The sequence below is a fragment of the Pelobates fuscus genome, chromosome 3 (assembly GCF_036172605.1).
Source record: "Pelobates fuscus isolate aPelFus1 chromosome 3, aPelFus1.pri, whole genome shotgun sequence".
NCBI classification, from domain to species: Eukaryota; Metazoa; Chordata; class Amphibia; order Anura; family Pelobatidae; genus Pelobates; species Pelobates fuscus.
The window spans coordinates 26322682-26343068 of record NC_086319.1 but is presented as its reverse complement, the minus strand read 5'-3'; the positions used below and the strand labels follow the sequence as shown (position 1 = coordinate 26343068).

Below are 20387 nucleotides of genomic sequence, written 5' to 3'. Positions count from 1 at the left end.
TAACAGGTAACATACATCTGATCGACGTTTCGACCCCTTCAGGTCTTCTCGAGGAAGACCTGAAGGGGTCGAAACGTCGATCAGATGTATGTTACCTGTTATTAAATAATATCGAGTTTTTTCTACAAAGACCTGAGAGTGCATCTCTTTCCTTCTTGCTTTACATACCCAGCGTGGGATTGCACCAAGGCAGTTTTTTACTTATTCATTGAAAGGGTGAATGCCACTACACTTGTATATATATATATATATATATATATATATATGTATATATATCCATAAACAACATTTCATAAATATACATGTAGACTTCAAATATATAAATACGTATATATATTTAGATTCTACGTGCATATTTATGTAATATTTTTACATAATTAATTTTATTGATTGCAATTTGGGGGACCTGCCTGATAACCCAGGCCAAAAGTCCAGAAAATTTAATTTGCTAGTACTGTATTTAACCCTGTAACTTTCTGTTTCACCCTAAAACCTGTACACAGGGGCTAGTGTTTTACTCAGGAGACTTCACTGAACACAAACATTAGAGCTTCAAAACAGTAAAACATATCACAGCAATGATATTGTCAGTGAAAGTGACATTTTTTGCATTTTTCACACACAAACGGCACTTTCGCTGATGATATAATTGTTGTGATATGTTGTGATATGTTTTAATGTTATGAAACACTAATATTTGTGTTCAGCAAAGTCTCCCGAGTAGAACAGTATCCCCCATGTACAGGTTTTACAGTGTTTTTGAAAGTTACAGGGTCCAATTGTTTTACATTGAAAATTGCCAGGTTGGTTATGTTGCCTTTGAGAGCGTATGGTAGCCCAGGAATGAGAATTACCCCCATGATGGCATACCATTTGCAAAAGAAAACAACCCAAGGTATTGCAAATGGGGTATGTTCAGTCTTTTTTAGTAGCCACTTAGTCGAAAACACTGGCCAAAGTTAGCGTTCATAATTGTTTTTTACATTTTTAACACACAAACAAATATAAATGATAACTTTGGCCAGTGTTTGTGACTAAGAGGCTACTAAAAAAGACTGGTCATACCCCATATTGAATACCCTGGGTTGTCTACTTGAAAAAAATATGTACATGTGAGATGTGATTCAAATATTTATGACAGATAATAGTGTTACAATGTCACCATTGATACATTTAAATATATATATATTTTGAAACAGCACTGTCCTATTTGTACTTATAGCCCTATAACTTGCACAAAAATTTTTTAAAAAAAAAATCATGTAAACACTGGGTGTTTTTAAACTCAGGACAACATTTTGAATCTATTTAGCAGTTTTTTTTTCATTAGCTTTTGTAGATAAGTAAAATATTTTTCAAGTAAAAGTAAAAAAACTTTTTTTCACCATATTTTATTTTTATTTTTTTGAGTAAATTTTATGACATGATACAAATAACCGTATGTAGAGAAAGCCCTTTTTGTCCTGAAAAAAAACAATATATAACTTGTATGGGAACAGTGAATGAGAGAGAGGAAAATTACAGCTAAACACAACCACAAAAGTGTTAAAACAGCCCTGGTTCTTAACGTACAACATGGCCAAAACAGTCCGGTCCTGAAGGGGTTAATATACTCTTATTATTGTTAGGGAGTTCGTTTTTTTTTTTTGTGCTAATTATACCATTTGGATTCCACTTAATGTGTTTTAGCCATTTTAATTTTTATTTTTTTACTACCTACTTTATATTACAAAAATAATCTGTCTGCTTCTTTGCTAATATGTCAATAAATTATGCAAATATATCATACAGTGTCTTGAACTTTTAAACTCCCCTATATCTATATGAATTACGAATAAATAATTAAAAAAGTAAAAATGTGCAGATTTGCTTATTACATTTTTATGTACCTCTAAACAGCAAAAAAACATTTAATAAAAAACTAGACATTTAAATCCACATTTAAGAGCTACATATGCACGCGCTGTTTCAAAAAACCTTATACTAATACTTAAAAATAAAAAAGCTAATGTCTTTTTAAAATGTGTTTAACTTCAAAAGCTAAGAGTTCAGTTAATGTGATTGTCCCATAAGTTAATCAGTTAAATGGCCATAAGGTACATTAAAATCTTACTTTTCATGTTTAATCTCTTTTGGACAGTAGTCACTGTATGGAATGTGGGCTCAGTGCCTTTGCCAGTGAGAGGTTTTGAAAATATTTGACATTATGGCATACCATAGTTTAAGTCATGGGTGAGGAACCTTTTCATGTTGGAAGGTTGCATTAATTTAGCTCTAATCAAATAAGTCCGTGTGCAAGAAACTTCAGTTTGACATACTTAAAAATGTACATTATTTTGTAAAAGTCTGACTAGTATGTACTTAATGATTTCAAAAATTAAAACTATTTGTTTATGTTAAAGTTAACTAACTTTTTAATGACTTTGTTGTGTCTGCCTTTTGTTGGAATGCATTTGAATATTTGGCTGCAGCATGGAAGTCCCCAGCAGGGGCGGATCGAGAACTAAATCTCGGGAGGGACACTGGTGGGCTATAGCTGGATGAAAAGGGCTGCAGCGGAGGAATAGGGGACTCTAGTTTAGGGGATAGGAGGCTGTACACATTTGCGGCCACACGCAGGGATATGGAAACACAATAACACAATGACACATACACACAGATACAAACATATACCTTCAGGCACATACACTGGCACACATACAGATACAAATCTATACCTATACGGGCACACACAGATACACACACACACACACACACATACCTACACACACTGGCACACACAAAGATACACATACCTACACATAGATACACACATACACACACTGGCACACAGATAAACACACCTACCTGCACATACATACACTGGCACATAGATACACACATACCTACATATGCACACTGGCACGTGCACACACACACATCCCTAGACATACAGACACACAGACACACACATACACACAATGGCAAACATACATTCACATACACACAGATACAATGTAATAGAATATACAGGTAAAACTCCAGCTACGGAAGGTATATTTATTGGAGAGTAGAACACCTCATCAAAGTGCAAAAGTGTGAATTTTCGGATCCAGAGGGCCTTAATCGTGTTTAAGTCCCTCTAGTTAGGGCTGAAACTTTGCATTTTTGCACTTTTATTGGGTGGTCTACCCTCCAATAAATACACCTTCAGTACATGGAGTTTTGCCTGTATATTCTATTACCTTATATTATTGGACGGATTAGCAGTATCTGTCTAATGCAGAGCACCTCTGAGGCTGTGAAAAGCGGAACCTGAGTGCAGTGGACTACGTTGTCTGTGGTACACACAGATACACACACATACATACTCACAAATACACACTGACACTCACAGATGCACACACATACTCACAGATACACACTGACACTCACAGATGCACACACATACTCACAGATACACACTGACACTCACAGATGCACACACATACTCACAGATACACACTGACACTCACAGATATACACTGACACTCACAGATACACACTGACACTCACAGATGCACACACATACTCACAGATACACACTGACACTCACAGATACACACTGACACTCACAGATGCACACACATACTCACAGATACACACTGACACACACAGATGCACACTGACACTCACAGCTGCACACACATACTCACAGATACACACTGACACTCACAGATATACACTGACACTCACAGATACACACTGAAACTCACAGATGCACACACATACTAACAGATACACACTGACACTCACAGATGCACACACATACTGACAGATACACACTGACACTCACAGATATACACTGACACTCACAGATACACACTGACACTCACAGATGCACACACATACTCACAGATACACACCGACACTCACAGATATACACTAGCACTCACAGATACACACTGACACTCACAGATGCACACACATACTCACAGATACACACTGACACACACAGATGCACACTGACACTCACAGATGCACACACATACTCACAGATACAGACTGACACTCACAGATATACACTGACACTCACAGATGCACACTGAAACTCACAGATGCACACACATACTCACAGATACACACTGACACACACAGATGCACACTGACACACACAGATACACACACAAACTCACAGATACACACTGGATGCCCAGTTGCCCCCCACCCCTGGAACCGCCACTGGTCCCCAGTCTCATTTGTTTCTTTAGATAGGTATCAGTCATTTGTGACCTACATGAAGTGACTGTCAGGAGGTGGAGAGCTGAACGTTCTCCTCCTGTTGGTCTCCCAGTCCGTGGATATTGCACCATCGAGCCATGCACTTTAAAGCAGCCGCGTGTGCCGCCTTGTGGTAGTGCCAACCCTGAGTGCACTGTTGTCAAAAGCTGATAACACATTGGTGTACTCGACCCCCGTAAACTCTCGCCAGCCAGCCTCGTACAGTAGTGGCGCCAGACAGGCGGGGGAAATTAGAACTAAATCTTATGGTTTACTGATGTTCTAATCTGTTCTAATATTCTAATCAATCTGGGAGTTTTTTTTCATTGAAACGTATTTTATTCTTATTTACAATACATTCATGTTAAAAATAAAATGTAAAAATATAAAAGGCAAACAAAAATGTATTAATAAAAATAAAAGGATTTGTTTCTGTAAAATGTGGATTCAGTCACAAGGTATTTAAGGACCTTGAAGGCCAAATGTGGACTTAAGGCCACATTTTCCACACCCCTGGTTTAAATTAAGGCCCCACCTCACGAAAAACAGGTCTTAAAGGATCTACTGCTAATGTCCTGGTGCTAGATACAACAGGACACATTCAGTGGTCTAGTGGAGTCCATGCCTGGACATATAAGAGCTGTTTTGCCAGCATGAGGGGGGGGGGGGGGGGGAAGCTACACAATATTATAGAGGAGGTTGATGTTGTGGCTGATCAGTAAACATTTTAGATCATTTGTGCCATTACATAATTTAGATAATTTGGATATAAGTCTGGCTCCAGCATATATGCTGCATGAAAGATAGAACAACACCAAATGATTATTTGAGATACAGACTGGATCTTTGAAGTATGGCTGAGAGATAACTAGGCACAATGAGCAAGGGATCAACATCTGGATTATTCATTAGACTGAGGGAAAGGAGTGCCAGTTATACCTTACTAAAGAGGTCTAAACTATTGTCCTGGGTTACTATATATCCCAATGTTTGTCTCATATATTTTGGATTTAATAAATCAGGACACTTGGAACACAAAGTCCACATATTTCCGCCTTATCTAGATGTCCATCATATGTGAAACAGGATGTTTAACTCTACCATATGGGAGTTTATGTAAAACAGAATATATTCATTTACATATATTTTTTTATTTTAACATGCTTATAGCAGAAACATACACTAAGTTTCAATAAAACATGATCATCGTTTACAATTAGGTTAACAATAAATGTGAATGTGTCGTATTATTATAGGACTTTCCTTTTGCCCATGCACCTAAACCACAAAGAATTTCTGAAGGACCAATATTATTTTTTAGTCTATCAGTACCTTTAATGAATGTGACTCAGTGCAAAGACTAAAGTCTATATCTCTAAGAAGGAAATTAAGGCCATGGAGGCATGTCTGACATAAACATCTGTTGCATAATCAAAACAAGGTGGCTATGTTTGAACTCAAATAAACTACACTGGAAGTAATAGCTGCACTTAAATGGAATCCATTACTCAACTTTCTCTGGTCAAGATTTATACTTGACGTTCCACAGAAAAATAACCACATTAAATTGTGTTGAATGCTCTTTAAATCATGCACACTATCTATTTTGTCCAGAATGTATTCATAACCGCCGGTTCTTTTAGCTCCTCAAAAACCCACTTATAATTTTATAGTAAGAAAAAAACAAATATAAACACCACAAAATACGTGAAAAATAGTGTAAATTACTTAACTTCAATTAATATACAGCCTCCCGAGATCATTATCCACAACAAACGACCTTTACAGAGTACAAAAAACCACAAACAGAATCGGGATACGGCTGTATGATCTATGGAGAAAACATACAAAAGCAAAATAGTGTGATACAGTACATACAGTAAATCTTGCACTGTTAATAAATGCACTCACAAGATGGTGAAGAAAAAAGCGCTCATAAGGTGCCTCCCCTGATGGTATGGGGGGCCAGTAATCCCCTTGCCAATGCGGAATAGTCCCGTGTACCATTGGCTATTCCGCATTGGCAAGGGGATTACTGGCCCCCCATACCATCAAGGGAGGCACCGTATGAGCGCTTTTTTCTTCACCATCTTGTGAGTGCATTTATTAACAGTGCAAGATTTACTGTATGTACTGTATCACACTATTTTGCTTTTGTATGTTTTACTCCATAGATCATACAGCCGTATCCCGATTCTGTTTGTGGTTTTTTATAATTTTATAGTGTCTGAAAGTTTGAGGGATATCACTCCCTTAAAACATATTATACGATATTATATGAGTTACAAAAAACAAGATTCTAGTCATGTGATGAAATGATACCATTTATATAGTCAAAATTATATGGTATGCCTTGCTTTTGTGAGGGCTCTTGAAAGTCTTCCACCCGGTTGTTTTGTATGGAGGCCTTTTTGTTTGAAATAACAAATTATAAACCTTTTAAAATAAATCACTGCCTCAGCTAAATGTACACGAACAGTAGCTGTTCATAAACACCAACTAAAATCAGCTGGGATAGATAACTACTTACTGTTTTAGATGAAAGAATTCCGAACAAAGGGAACATCAATGCGGGCATAAAAGCCGTCACAGACAGGGGCAAAGCTTCGGAGAGCCAAAAAACAGCAACCACAAACAAAACAAATGCACATTCTGCTTCCTGAAACCAGAGAAAATAGAAACAACAATGAATATACACAAATGCATATACAATATACTGTTTCAACTAGTTAGTAACGATTGTACAAAAATAATAGAATTTCTACTTCCATACAAAGGAAGCCAGATGTATTATGTTGTGCTCCATGAACATACGCCTCCACTGTAACTTTTTATAAATCGGATTCATGTATTTATACACAAGTGCTCCTCTATGCACTTTTTGCTTTTATTTTAAATACAGTAAATAGTTTTATATTCAGGTAGATTGAGAGGATTGGTATTCCTTGTCAAACTATTTATGGTAAGTCACTGGTTTGTAGGCAAATATTGCAAATTGCTGGAAAATATGAATTTTCTTTTAATATAGGTAACAAGGCAGGTTGTACTCCATGCAATAAAACATAATGTGTGAGATGAACTTTAAAATAAATTCAAACACCCAGGCTAAAAGATACAACACCTGCATGTATTGTCTCTTTCACTTCTAACCACTATTTGGGTGTAGTGATGTCCCGAACGGTTCGCTGGCGAATAGTTCCTGGTGAACATAGCTTGTTCGCATTCGCCACGGATGGCGAACATATGCGATGTTCGGTCCGCCCCCTATTCATCATCATTGAGTAAACTTTGACCCTGTACCTCACAGTCAGCAGACACATTGCAGCCAATCAGCAGCAGACCCTCCCACCCAGACCCTCCCACCTCCTAGAGAGCATACAATTTAGATTAATTCTGAAGCTGCATTCTTTTTTTTTATTTTATTTTTTGTGTTTGTGTTTATTATACATTATCTTCCGTAGCCAGTAACCTGTGTTTATTATACATTATCATCCATAGCCAGTAACCTGTGTTTATTATACATTATCCCTCCCACAACCAGTAACCTGTGTTTATTATACATTATCCCCCCATAGCTAGTAACCTGTGTTTATTATACATTATCCTCCCCATAGCCAGTAACCTGTGTTTATTATACATTATCCCCCATAGCCAGTAACCTGTGTTTATTATACATTATCCTCCCATAGCCAGTAACCTGTGTTTATTATACATTATCCCTCCATAGCCTGGAACCTGTGTTTATTATACATTATTCCCCCCATAGCCAGTAACCTGTGTTTATTATACATTATCCCCCCCATAGCCAGTAACCTGTGTTTATTATACATTATCCCTCCCATAGCCAGTAACCTGTGTTTATTATACATTATCCCTCCCATAGCTAGTAACCTGTGTTTATTATACATTATCCCTCCATAGCCAGTAACCTGTGTTTTTTTATACATTATCCCCCCATAGCCAGTAACCTGTGTTTATTATACATTACCCCCCATAGCCAGTAACCTGTGTTTATTATACATTATCCCTCCCATAGCCAGTAACCTGTGTTTATTATACATTATCCCCCCATAGCCAGTAACCTGTGTTTATTATACATTATCCCTCGCATAGCCAGTAACCTGTGTTTATTATACATTATCCCCCCATAGCCAGTAACCTGTGTTTATTATACATTATCCACCATAGTCATTTATCGTTGGACCTAGGCAGCATGATGTCTTAGGCCGGCCCAGAGAGTGAGTGAGTGAGTGAGTGAATAATATAATATATATGTTCAGAAACATATTAGTAATATATGCAAATCGTGTTCATGCAAATAGGGTGAAAAGGTTTTAAAGAAAAACACACTTATTGCATCAAATTTACAAAGCCAAACTTTTAAAAGCTTTCCTCATTTCTTTCTCGGGATGAGGAATATATCGGTTGTAGACTGAGGATTTCCATCTGCCCAATCTTTTAATAATATGCACTGGAGTGTCAGTGTTGAAGGAGACCGAAGCTGCCCCTATTCTAAATGAAAGACCTGAGACATGGATACAACCTAATCTTAGGAGTAGTGTTCTGATGTAGAAGATGAATTTAGCCGTAGTCAGAGGGATTCAGTGAGAGTAGTGGTGAAATGTGTGTGGCATGACTGAGTGTGGGTAAGTAAGAGTCAAGTATTTTAACTGGGCACTAGTGGGCACTAGTTCTAGGTGGGATAAAGTGGTATAGCGGATGGATGAGTAGTTTGGTTCGTTTTAGAGGTTTGTAGAGAAAGTATATAGTGATCATGATTTTTAGCGATATCCAATATTTTAAGGTGGTCTCAAACAAACATAAAATGCTATATAAAATTTGTGGGAATATCGAATAGTCGTGTACAGTAAATCAGAGAGGGCTCGGAATATCGAACCATCGATCAGTAAGCTGGATGAAGTAGGGGGTCTATCTGTTTTATTAAATACGCGGTAATATGCTTTTAATGGGATAGGACGTTAGGAAAGGTGTGTGATTGGGATAAGTGGTTGTGGCTGTATTTACCTTATCCTGGGACCGACCTGGCTCCTAACTTGAGCCGCGCGTGGCTGGATCACTCCTGCCTCCATACGAGCCGCATGCGGCTTGATCACCTCTTCTGACTTAGCCACGTGTACTCAGGGCCGGATTAAGAGCCCAGTGGGCCTGGAGCTGACAATTATGATGGGCCTAATTACGGAATTGACCAAAAACACTAAAACAGTCATACCTCCCAAGCATCATGTATCTGATGGAGATGGTGCTGGAGGGAAACTCAAAGGATGCAGCAATAAGAAAACACATACTCTATGCTAATCTCTCTCTAATTTATGCGTTCATCTTATAAGTAAATCCATACCCCCTAACAGCAGTGTCCAGTGAAGCAGGAAATCAATGGGCGCGGTAAAAGGGTGTGCCACTGGCGCGAATCACGTGACTAGACCTGCCAAAAGGGGTGAACATGCCCAGAAAGGGGGCATGTTTGTCCAAAGAATTGGAAGGTCAGCCTGGCATGAATGCATGTCAGGCTGCCCGCCAATCCTGCAGGCTGTCCAACTAAGGGCATACTATGCAGGCAGCACACCTGAGCTTGACATAAATGTGTCTAATGATGCGCTCACTCCATGCTTTCTAAGGACTGTACTCTAGCACTCGCTGGTCCACTAGTCTCCTTACCTTCTTACTAGCAGGCAGAAGTTCCTGGTATATAGTCTGAGACAGAGAAAAGGTGAGTGTAGAATAAAGGGGACATGCCACAGTGTTAGAGAGACCAACGTCTGCATTACCTAAACTAATTTTATTGTCAGCCAGTCCACACAAGTTTTGTTCCCATACATCCCTCTCAAGCTTCCAAACATAAAGGGACACTATAGTCACCAGAACAACTACAGCTTATTGTATTTGTTCTGGTAAGTAGAATCATTCCATTCAAGCTTTTTGCAGTAAACACTGTCTTTTCAGAGAAAATAACTCCACTGGCCGCTCTTTAGATGACTGCTAGAGGTGCTTCCTGGGGCAGTACTGCCTAGTGTGCAGCACTGCCATTCAGTGTCTCCACCCTCTGCATGCAGACACTGAACTTTCCTCATAGAGATGCATTGATTCAATTTATCTTTATAAGGAGATGCTGATTGGCCAGGGCTATGTTGGACTTGTGCTAGCTCTGCCCCGATCTGCCTAGTTGACAGCCTCAGCCAATCCTATGGGGAAGTATTGTAATTTGCTCAGACCACCACTTCTGATGATGTCAGCAGACAGTCTGTTCACAGGCAGAGACAGCAGCTGCAGACTTGAATACAAGTAATATTTTATTATATTTAGGGAGGCAAGAAGAGGCCAGGGTGGTGGTTTTAACATAATAGGGTCAGAAATACATGATTGTGTTCCTGACCCTATAGTGCTCCTTTAAGCAAGAGTATGTGAAGAGTAGTTAAGGTTGCCACCTTTCTTGGAAAAATATACCAGCCTTAATCATTTGTATAATTAATTAGTTAAGCGTGACATCACATGATGTAAATCACAAGGAGTGACATCAGAGAAAATTCTGTAAATTCACCAACAAACTACTCACAGTTTGATTCTGCTGTATAGATGGATTGCTCCCAGTGTCTCCCTGTCTCTCAGTGTCTCAGTCTCGCAAGTCACCCAGTGTCTGTGTCCCTATGTATCACAGTGTCAGTGTCCCCATGTCGCCCAGTTCCCTAGTTTCCCAGTGTCTGTGTCCCCATTTCTCCCAATGTCTCAGTGTGTCCCCATGTCACTAGGATACTGGGGACACAGTGAGACTCGGGGACACTGAGAGACCCGGGGACACTAGAGACATGGGGACGGGGACACTAGAGACATGGGGACACTGAGAGAACCGGAGAAACTGGGAGACATGGGGACACTGGGAGACAGGGGGACACGGAGAAATTTAGGGAAACTGGGAGAAATGGGGACACTGACACTAGGGACACAGACACTGGTAGACATGGGGACACTGAAACATTTGGGGACACTAAGACACTAGGCACACCGAGACATGGAAACACAGACACTGGGAGACTAGGGGACACTGGCTGGGAGACAGACACTTGGGGACACTGGGAGACATGGGGACAGTTGGGACATAGACATGGGGACACTGGGACATATAGGGACACTGGGAGACATGGGGACACTAGGCACACTGAGACACTAGGAACACAGACACTGGGAGACATGGGGACACTGAAACATTTGGGGACACTAAGACACTAGGGACACAGAGATATGGGAACACAGACACTGGGAGACTAGGGGACACTGGGAGACTAGGGAACACTGGGGACACTGGCTGGGAGACAGGCACTTGGGGACACTGGGAGACATGGGGACACTGGGACATATAGGGACATTGGAAGACATGGGGACACTAGGCACACTGAGACACTAGGAACACAGACACTGGGAGACATGGGGACACTGAAACATTTGGGGACACTAAGACACTAGGGACACAGAGACATGGGAACACAGGCACTGGGAGACTAGGGGACACTGGCTGGGAGACAGACACTTGGGGACAGTTGTGGACATAGACATGAGGACACTGGGACATATAGGGACACATGGGGTCACTAGGTACACTGAGAGACATGGGACACAGACACTGGGAGACTTGGGGACACACACTAGGGACACTGGCTGGAGGACATGGGGACACTGGGAGACATGGGGACATAGTGTCTCTGTGTCCCAATGTCTCAGTGTCTCCCAATGTCCCTATGTCTTACAGCATCCCCATGTGTCTCAGCATCCCCATGTGTCCCAGTGTCCCCTAGTGTCTCAGTGTCCCCATGTTTTCCAGTGTCCCCAAGTGTCTGTGTTCCCAGGTCTCCCAGTGTCTGTGTCCTAGTGTCTCAGTGTCCTCTTGTGTCTGTGTCACCATGTGTCCCCATATGTCCCCTAGTGTCTCAGTGTCCCTAGTGTCAGTGTCCCCCTGTTTTCCAGTGTCCCCAAGTGTCTCAGTGTTCCCAGGTCTGACAGTGTGTGTGTCCCCGTGTCCCCTAGTGTCTCAGTGTCCCCACATGTCCCCTAGTGTCTCAGTGTCCCCATGTGTCCCTGCTGCCTTTCCCCCCATCAGTCACTTACCTGAGCTGCAGAGCTGCTGTCTGGACTGTGCTGTGTTGCTGCTCCCCCACGGATCAATGAGTAGTAGAGAGAGGCAGGGATATGCTGTAACTTCCTATCACTGCCTCTCTCCACACACAGTGACCCCTACTGGCCGGTGCTGGTATTGCAGAGTAATCTATTTATTTTCTAATTTACTCTGAGAAAAATACATGCATTTGTATTGCTGGTATTACTGCAATACCGGCACAGCCAGGCAACCTCAAATACTGGCTGTGCCAGTAAAATACCAGTCAGGTGGCAAACCTAAGAGTAGTGTGTAAAAAAAAAAAAAATGTTTTTTTTTTAAATGGGCCTATTCCATGGGCCTGGGCCTGGAGCTGCAGCTCCATCAGCCCCTATGTTAATCCGGCCCTGCGTGTACTGACCGCAGTGATCGGTCACATGGCCCACCTGGCACTAGGAGCACGGCTCGAGTCACGAGCTCGCTCTTAAAGGGACAGTGGGAGCCAAAAGTTGATTCAGGCTCCCATTGGCCCACGTCATTCCAGCACCCCCACACACGAACATTTTGGGGGCGTAGGCATGACGTGGGCCAATCAAATGTTAAAGGATATTTAAACTTCCCTAGCCCTATCCACTTTGTCCAATCGTGGTTTCTGTGTCAGTACCCTTTAGTGCGTCTATTTTGTTTATTTTGGTATTGACCATGGCTTTGTTCTTGACTCTGAATTTATCTTTAACCCTTTCCTGTCTTGTTTGCCCGTGTGACTGATTACCATCTACCTGACCGCTATTAAGCATGTCGGGTCGGTCAAGTAGGAGCAACATTGCTGGGTCATCCCCTTCTGGGGTGAAATTCGCTTATTGATAGCTGCTTAAAGTGAGATATTGAGGGAGCTCACACGAAGTGCATCTTTTCTCCATGACAGCTAGACCCCGCCCCCCCAAAAGCTGCATTCTTAGTGAGAGGAGGGACATTGTAGCTGCTGCTGATTTAATAGGGAAATCGATAGCTAGGCTAGTGTATTCAGTGTCCACTACAGTCCTGAAGGACTCATCTGATCTCTGCTGTAAGGACAGCATCCCAAAAAGCCCTTTTTAGGGCTAGAACATCAGTCTGCTTTTTTTTTTCCTGTGTAATCTAATTGCAGTTGCCTGCCTGCCAGCGTGTGTGTCAGGCTCACAGTGTATACTGTACCCACTTGCCCAGTGCCACCACTCATATCTGGTGTCACAATAGCTTGCATTTAAAAAAAACAAACACTTTTTTGACTGTAATATAATAGCAGTCAGTTTCCTTCACACGTGTGCTTTTCAGGGCCTGCCAGGGCACAGTGTCACACCAGTGCAACTCATATCTGGTGTAACAGTAGTGTACATTAAAAAAAAAAACTAGAAATTTGACTGTGAAATAATAGCAGTCAGTTTCATTCACACGTGTGCGTTTCAGGGCCTGCCAGGGCACAGTGTCACACCAGTGCAACTCATATCTGGTGTAACAGTAGTGTACATTTAAAAAAAAAATACAGGGGGCTTGTTGTCACCTTTCGGGGACCCTTGGTGTTGTACGTGGCTGGGTGGAGGAAGAGACCTTCAATGACATCAGTGAGAACAAGGAACGGGACATGGCTAGCTTGGTATCCAACCTTGTGCAAATGGACTGTTTGCGGTTGTTTGTGGTGCATTAAACGGGGAGTTTGGTCTGTCACTGTGAAGCGGGCGTAACCCTTACACTACCTGATCGATACAACATCATACCTGATGTTTTAAAGCACGTTATTCCAAACAATTTAAGAATGTTAGGTGATTTATGCCCTTTACGGATGAAAACCAGACTCTGCATCAACTATGTAATTTTCCATGGGAGTTTTGCCATGGATCCCCTCTGGCATGCCACAGTCCAGGTGTTAGTCCCCTTGAAACAACTTTTCCATCACTATTGTGGCCAGAAAGAGTCCCTGTGGGTTTTAAAATTTGCCTGCCTATTGAAGTCTATGGCGGTTCGCCCGATTCGCCCGTTCGCGAACATTTGCGGAAGTTCGCGTTCACCGTTCGCGAACGGAAAATTTTATTTTTGCGACATCACTATTTGGGTGGAATAAAACACCATGCAGGTAATTGTTGTTTAGTTTAAACCTTGTATTGTTTAGTTTTCTAAAGCAAAATATTCACAACTTAATTTTGCCCAATTTACTTGCCCTTTGATCTAGTCACAGTATGTGTAAGGTACCCAAGGTACCCAAACACACAGACTATAATCTACAACAGAGTATCTAAATTACCATATTACCGGACCTTAGAATGGCTGGGCTTAACATAAGCGTAGTAAGAGAGATAGCAGAGGCCAAAGGTAGGAGAAAAAAGAGTAACTTTAGACTAGTGAAATAATTGGAACACAGAAAATAGAATAAACGGTAAATAAGGCATGGTCAGTAACAGGAGATCAAAGTTTACACAAAAGAACTACGGGGCTAAACAAGAACCACAACAGGGCAATTTGGAAGAAAAAGGACAGGGTTTAAGTAATAGTGGCCTTAATGTAATAGGATCATGTCATATCAGAACGCCAGAAGACGCAATTACTGAATTAATTTTTTTTATGATTTAATTAGTGTCCATTGAATTGGTGCAGTGAGGCACGCCATTTGGATGTAGGTGCGAACTAGTATAAACAGACATGCACAAGCAGCATGGGGCTTCCAACTCGATATCAGAGTGGAGAGAGGGAATGCCAGAGCAGGTAAGTATGACAGTTGTTTTTATTACTCCAGATAAATATCTGCTTTTCTTGGACATGGCTAAAATCTTCACGAATGCATCTCTGCATGGTTACTGGAAATGACAGCCCCCTCCTTCCTAATACAATACATCATAGAGCACCTTTTATAGATCAGAATTCGAAGTTTCATTCTGGAAGCCAGGGATTGCACAGGGATGGGATGATGCATTTTGCAAAAGCAACCTTCAATGCCTTGTATAGTACAGATGGTTGATGTAACTGCACTTACTGTATCTGAGCAGTATATCCACATACAGACATCATTTTTACATTCTGGTGGAATTTTTAGAATTTTTAGATAGATACAATCCTAGAATTATTTTTTTTATTTTACTATTTGCATTAGTGCCTTTTATTATTATTATTATTATTATTTTATTATTTATATAGCGCCATCTGATTCCTTAGCGCTGTACAATGGGTGGACTAACAGACATGAATTGTAACCAGACAACTGGATGTACAGGAACAGAGAGGTGGAGGGCCCTGCACAATGAGCTTACATTCTAGAGGGAGTGGGGTATAGTGACACAAAGGGTAAAAGTAGGGGTACGAAGTAGGTTGTTAGAAAAGTATTAATTGAGGGCTTAGTAGGTCATTTTTGACAGTTGCAGGAGAGGAGTCATGGGGGTGGGGGAGAAAAAACTGCTTACAGTTTAATTAATATGCTTTCTTGAAGAAGTGAGTTTTCAATGATTTTTTTCAAGGAGTGGAGACTGTGAAAGTCTTACGGAGAAGGGAAGGGAGTTCCACAGAAGAGGTGCAGCCCTGGAAAAGTCTTGGAGGTGAGCATTAGAGGTGGGAGTACGGACAGAGGACAGACGTAGGATAGAGTATCCAGTCTCTAAGTTTGTTTGTTTGTTTATGCCTGTCAGTTGTTCTGTAAGTGATGAATAAACTATAAATATACAATGTCTTTATCTTCATAATTTCTTTTTTTTTTTTTTTTAGGAATTACTAAAAAGAAATAAACACTAAAAATCACTTTTTTTCCAATGTTTATGAGCACGCAAAATACAACATGATTATAAAAATGTTATGTTATTTCTCTTATTAACTAATATATCTTGCTAGTGAGGGTGAAGATTTATCCCATGAAGACTGTTTGCAGACCACAATTACACAATCTGGTGTGTGAGAGGTGAGGGAACATGTTGTGAAGTATGTTTATATGTTTCTACATAAGTAGATTACACTCTATTCAACCACTGTTTAACATTTTCTTTAATCAACAGCTTTCACAAAACAGTACTGATATGTGAATTGTACTCTAAACTAAGAATTCTAGAGAATTAAAAATTGATTTTAAGTGTACTTTACATTTTTTTAGCAAAATAATTAAACTGAAAATATAGCTAACTTTTTTCGAATTTTACATATCTAACTATTTAAAATTCTTGTTGAATGAAAAAGTCAGACAAGATATATGGAAGAAATATGCAAAGATGGTACATGTAATTTCAGATACATTTTACAGTTTGAGGGTCTGATTGATAACCACGATCGCCAAGATTATATCTGGCTTTACAAGAGACAGCTTATAAAACCTGATACATTGATGAAATAAATTCAGGATTCCTATGAATATGAACACTTTTTTTATGCACATTTTTCTCCATGAATTTTTGGATCATTCTGCAAGAACACACTAAAAATTACTGACGTAAAGAATATTAAATGCATTGAAAAGCAAAAGTGTGTTAATTAGTGCAATATAACTAAATCCACTGCTGTCCATGACTTCTTTATCTCTCGTTCAATAGATTTACTAGCCTTAACAGAAACCTGGCTCTCCCCCTCTGACACTGCCACCCCTGCATCTTTGTCATTCGGTGGTCTCCAACTTACCCACAACCCAAGAAACTCTGAATGTAAAGGTGGTGGTGTTGGGTTTCTCCTCTCCCCTCACTGCTCTTTTAAACCTCTTCCCACCCCCCCTTCCCTCTCTTTCCCGTCATTTGAAATACACTCAATTCGCCTTTTCAAACCCTTCTCCGCTAACATTGCTGTTATTTACCGTCCCCCTGGTTCCCCTCTTCTCTTCCTTGACCACTTTGCTGCCTGGCTACCCTATTTCCTCTCTTCTAACATTCCATCCCTAATTCTCGGGGACTTCAATATTCCTATAAACCCACCTTTGACCTCTGCAGCCACTAAACTACTTTCAATGACTTCCTCCCTCGGGCTATCACAGTGGGCAAATTCTCCCACCCATGTAGCTGGCAATACCCTTGACCTAATCTTCACTTATGCATGTACAGTAACTAATATCTGCAACACTCCATATCCACTCTCTGATCACCACCTCTTATCATTTGCTCTTGCATACCCCCTCATCCAACAACCTCAGCCTAACCCCCCTCAACTCAGGAGGGACCTTAATTCTCTGGATCTCCAACAGTTGTCAGCTGACATTGATTCACAACTGCTGTCCATCCCTTCCCTCTCCTGTCCTTCACTGGCCATCTCCATATATAACTCTACTCTTACATCTGCCTTGAACACTGCAGAACCACTCCAAACAAGCACCTCAAGGAGGACCCGCCCCCAACCATGGCATACTAAATCAACGCGCTACCTGCAAAGATGCTCCCGTTGTGCTGAACGCTCCTGGAGGAAGTCTCGTACCCAATCAGACTTTCTCCATTATAGATTCATATTGTGTTCATACAGTGCAGCCCTTGCCCTTGCCAAACAGTCCTATTTTTCCTCTCTCATTAGTTCATGTTCCCGCAACCCCAGGCGTCTCTTTGACACCTTTAATTCTCTTCTTCGCCCTGCTGTGGCCACCCCCAAAACTAACCTTACTTCTGATAACTTTGCATGTTACTTCACTGACAAGATTGAACAGCTAAGGAAAGAATTCTCCCCTCCTTGCCTTTCTGTTTCTCAATCACACATAGATCATGCCTTTCCTACCCTTCAGACATTCTCCCCAGCTACTGACCAAGAGGTGGCTGCTCTTCTTTGCTCCTCTCGCCCCACCACTTGCCCGCTCGATCCTGTCCCATCTCACCTTATCAGATCTCTCTCCACTTGTCTCGTGCCTTCTCTAACACACATCTTCAACTGCTCGCTCTCTTCTGGCATCGTCCCTGCTGACCTTAAACATGCCACTGTAGTACCTATACTAAAAAAAACATCCCTCGACTCATCCACCCTCTCTAACTACGTCCCATATCCCTGCTCCCTTTTTCCTCAAAAATATTAAACTTTGACCTTGTCTTTACCCGTGTGTCTCATTTCCTCAATTCCAACTCTCTCCTTGACCCCCTTCAATCTGGCTTCCGCCCTCTCCACTCTACAGAGACTGCCCTTATCAAAGTCACTAACGACCTAATCGCAGCTAAATCCAAAGGCCACTACTCAATACTAATTCTTCTTGACCTCTCAGCGGCCTTTGACACCTTTGATCATGCTCTCCTTCTTCAAACTCTTCAATCGCTTGGTCTCTGTGACTCTGTCCTCTCGTGGTTTTCCTCTTATCTCTCTCAACGCTCATTCAGTGTCTCCTTTTCTAATGATACCTCCTCCCCTCGCCCTGTCTCGGTTGGAGTCCCCCAAGGCTCCGTCCTTGGTCCCCTTCTATTTTCTCTTTATACTGCCTCTCTTGGCAAACTTATTACCTCTTTTGGATTCCACTACCACCTGTACGCTGATGACACCCAGCTATATCTCACCTCCCCGGACCTCTCCCCTGCCATCCTGCAACGTGTCACTGCTTGCCTTTCTTCCATCTCTGACTGAATGTCCTCCCGCTTTCTGAAACTCAATCTCTCAAAAACTGAGCTCCTTGTCTTTCCTCCTCCTAATACTGATCCTCCTCTTTCACTCTCCCTTCAAGTTTGTGGTACCAACATCAGTCCATCTTTGCAAGCACGCTGTCTTGGCGTCATACTTGACTCTGGTCTCACCTTTGAGCCTCACATCCAGCATGTTGCCAAATCCTGTAGATTCCATCTTAAAAACATAGCCCGCATCCGCCCCTTTCTTGCACCAGATACTACCAAGGAGCTTGTCCATGCTCTGGTAATTTCCCGCATGGATTACTGTAACCCTCTCCTGATTGGTCTTCCCAAAAGCCGTACTGCACCCCTACAGTCCGTAATGAACGCTGCTGCTAGACTGATTTTCCTCTCTAGTCGTTTCTCTCACACCTCACCCCTCTGCCAGTCCTTACATTGGCTTCCTGTATGCTATAGGAGTCAATTCAAGGTACTAACTCACACCTATAAAGAAATGAACAACTCTAGCCCCTCTTATATCTCCTCACAGATCCATAGGTATGTCCCTTCTCGGTCTCTCCGCTCTGCCCATGACCACCTCCTGTCCGTTGTCCGCACTCGTACGGCCAACTCGCGCTTGCAGGACTTCTCGCGGGCGGCTCCCTTCCTATGGAATAGCCTTCCTACGGCCATCAGACTCTCCCCTAGTCTTGCATCTTTTAAGAAGTGCCTTAAAACCCATCTCTTTAGGAAAGCATATGGCCTCCAAGACTAACCCTTACCTCACATACCTGTCTCTTGCCCTCTCCTAAAGGGCAGTCCACCTTATTTGATTGCAAATTCCTGTCCTAATGTGTTTTACACCCACCTCCTATAGAATGTAAGCTCGATCGAGCAGGGTCCTCTTCAACCTATTGTTCCTGTAAGTTTATTTGTAATTGTCCTATTTATAGTTAAATCCCTTCTCATAATATTGTAAAGCGCTACGGAATCTGTTGGCGCTATATAAATTGCAATAATAATAATAATAATAATAGTGCTACTAGCCAATTGCCAGTGCTAGAGTAAAAATACTGTGCGATAGACTTGTGCAGAATTTGGTTAGACGTAACAATTTTTTTTAATTAAATTTCGTTCGGGACCTCTGACACTCATTTATTTGAAGATATGTCTCGACTCAATATCATCCATGAAAAATATTAAGGAAAGAGATTCAGATGAACAAAAAAGGTAACTAAAATTGGCCAATGGGCAGTGTACTGCAAAATATATACATATTACAATACACAGATAGGCATAAACTCCCACCATTTAGTTTACAGATCAAGTGAGACAAAATAACCAATAGAGTGGAAAAAAGAAGCAGTAAAAAAATAAAAAGTTTAAAATTTAATGTGAACAAATTGTAATTAAATATATATATATATATATATATATATATATATTTATACAACTACTCTTTTTTTCTCTCTATTAGTCACTTCTTACTTGATCTGTGAATAAAGTCAACATTTAGTGGCTGTCCTCTGGCCATCATTCATCTCTTT

The 20387-nt window shown here is 41.1% G+C and overlaps 1 protein-coding gene across 1 annotated transcript in view; it reads right to left on the bottom strand.

Moving 5' to 3' along the window:
- SLC13A1 (solute carrier family 13 member 1) overlaps positions 1-20387 on the bottom strand; it is a 109976-nt gene that overhangs the window by 64709 nt on the left and 24880 nt on the right. The window contains exon 3 of the mRNA XM_063446809.1: positions 6770-6898. Coding sequence (XP_063302879.1) covers positions 6770-6898 — 129 coding nt within the window. The remainder of the gene's footprint in view (positions 1-6769; positions 6899-20387) is intronic.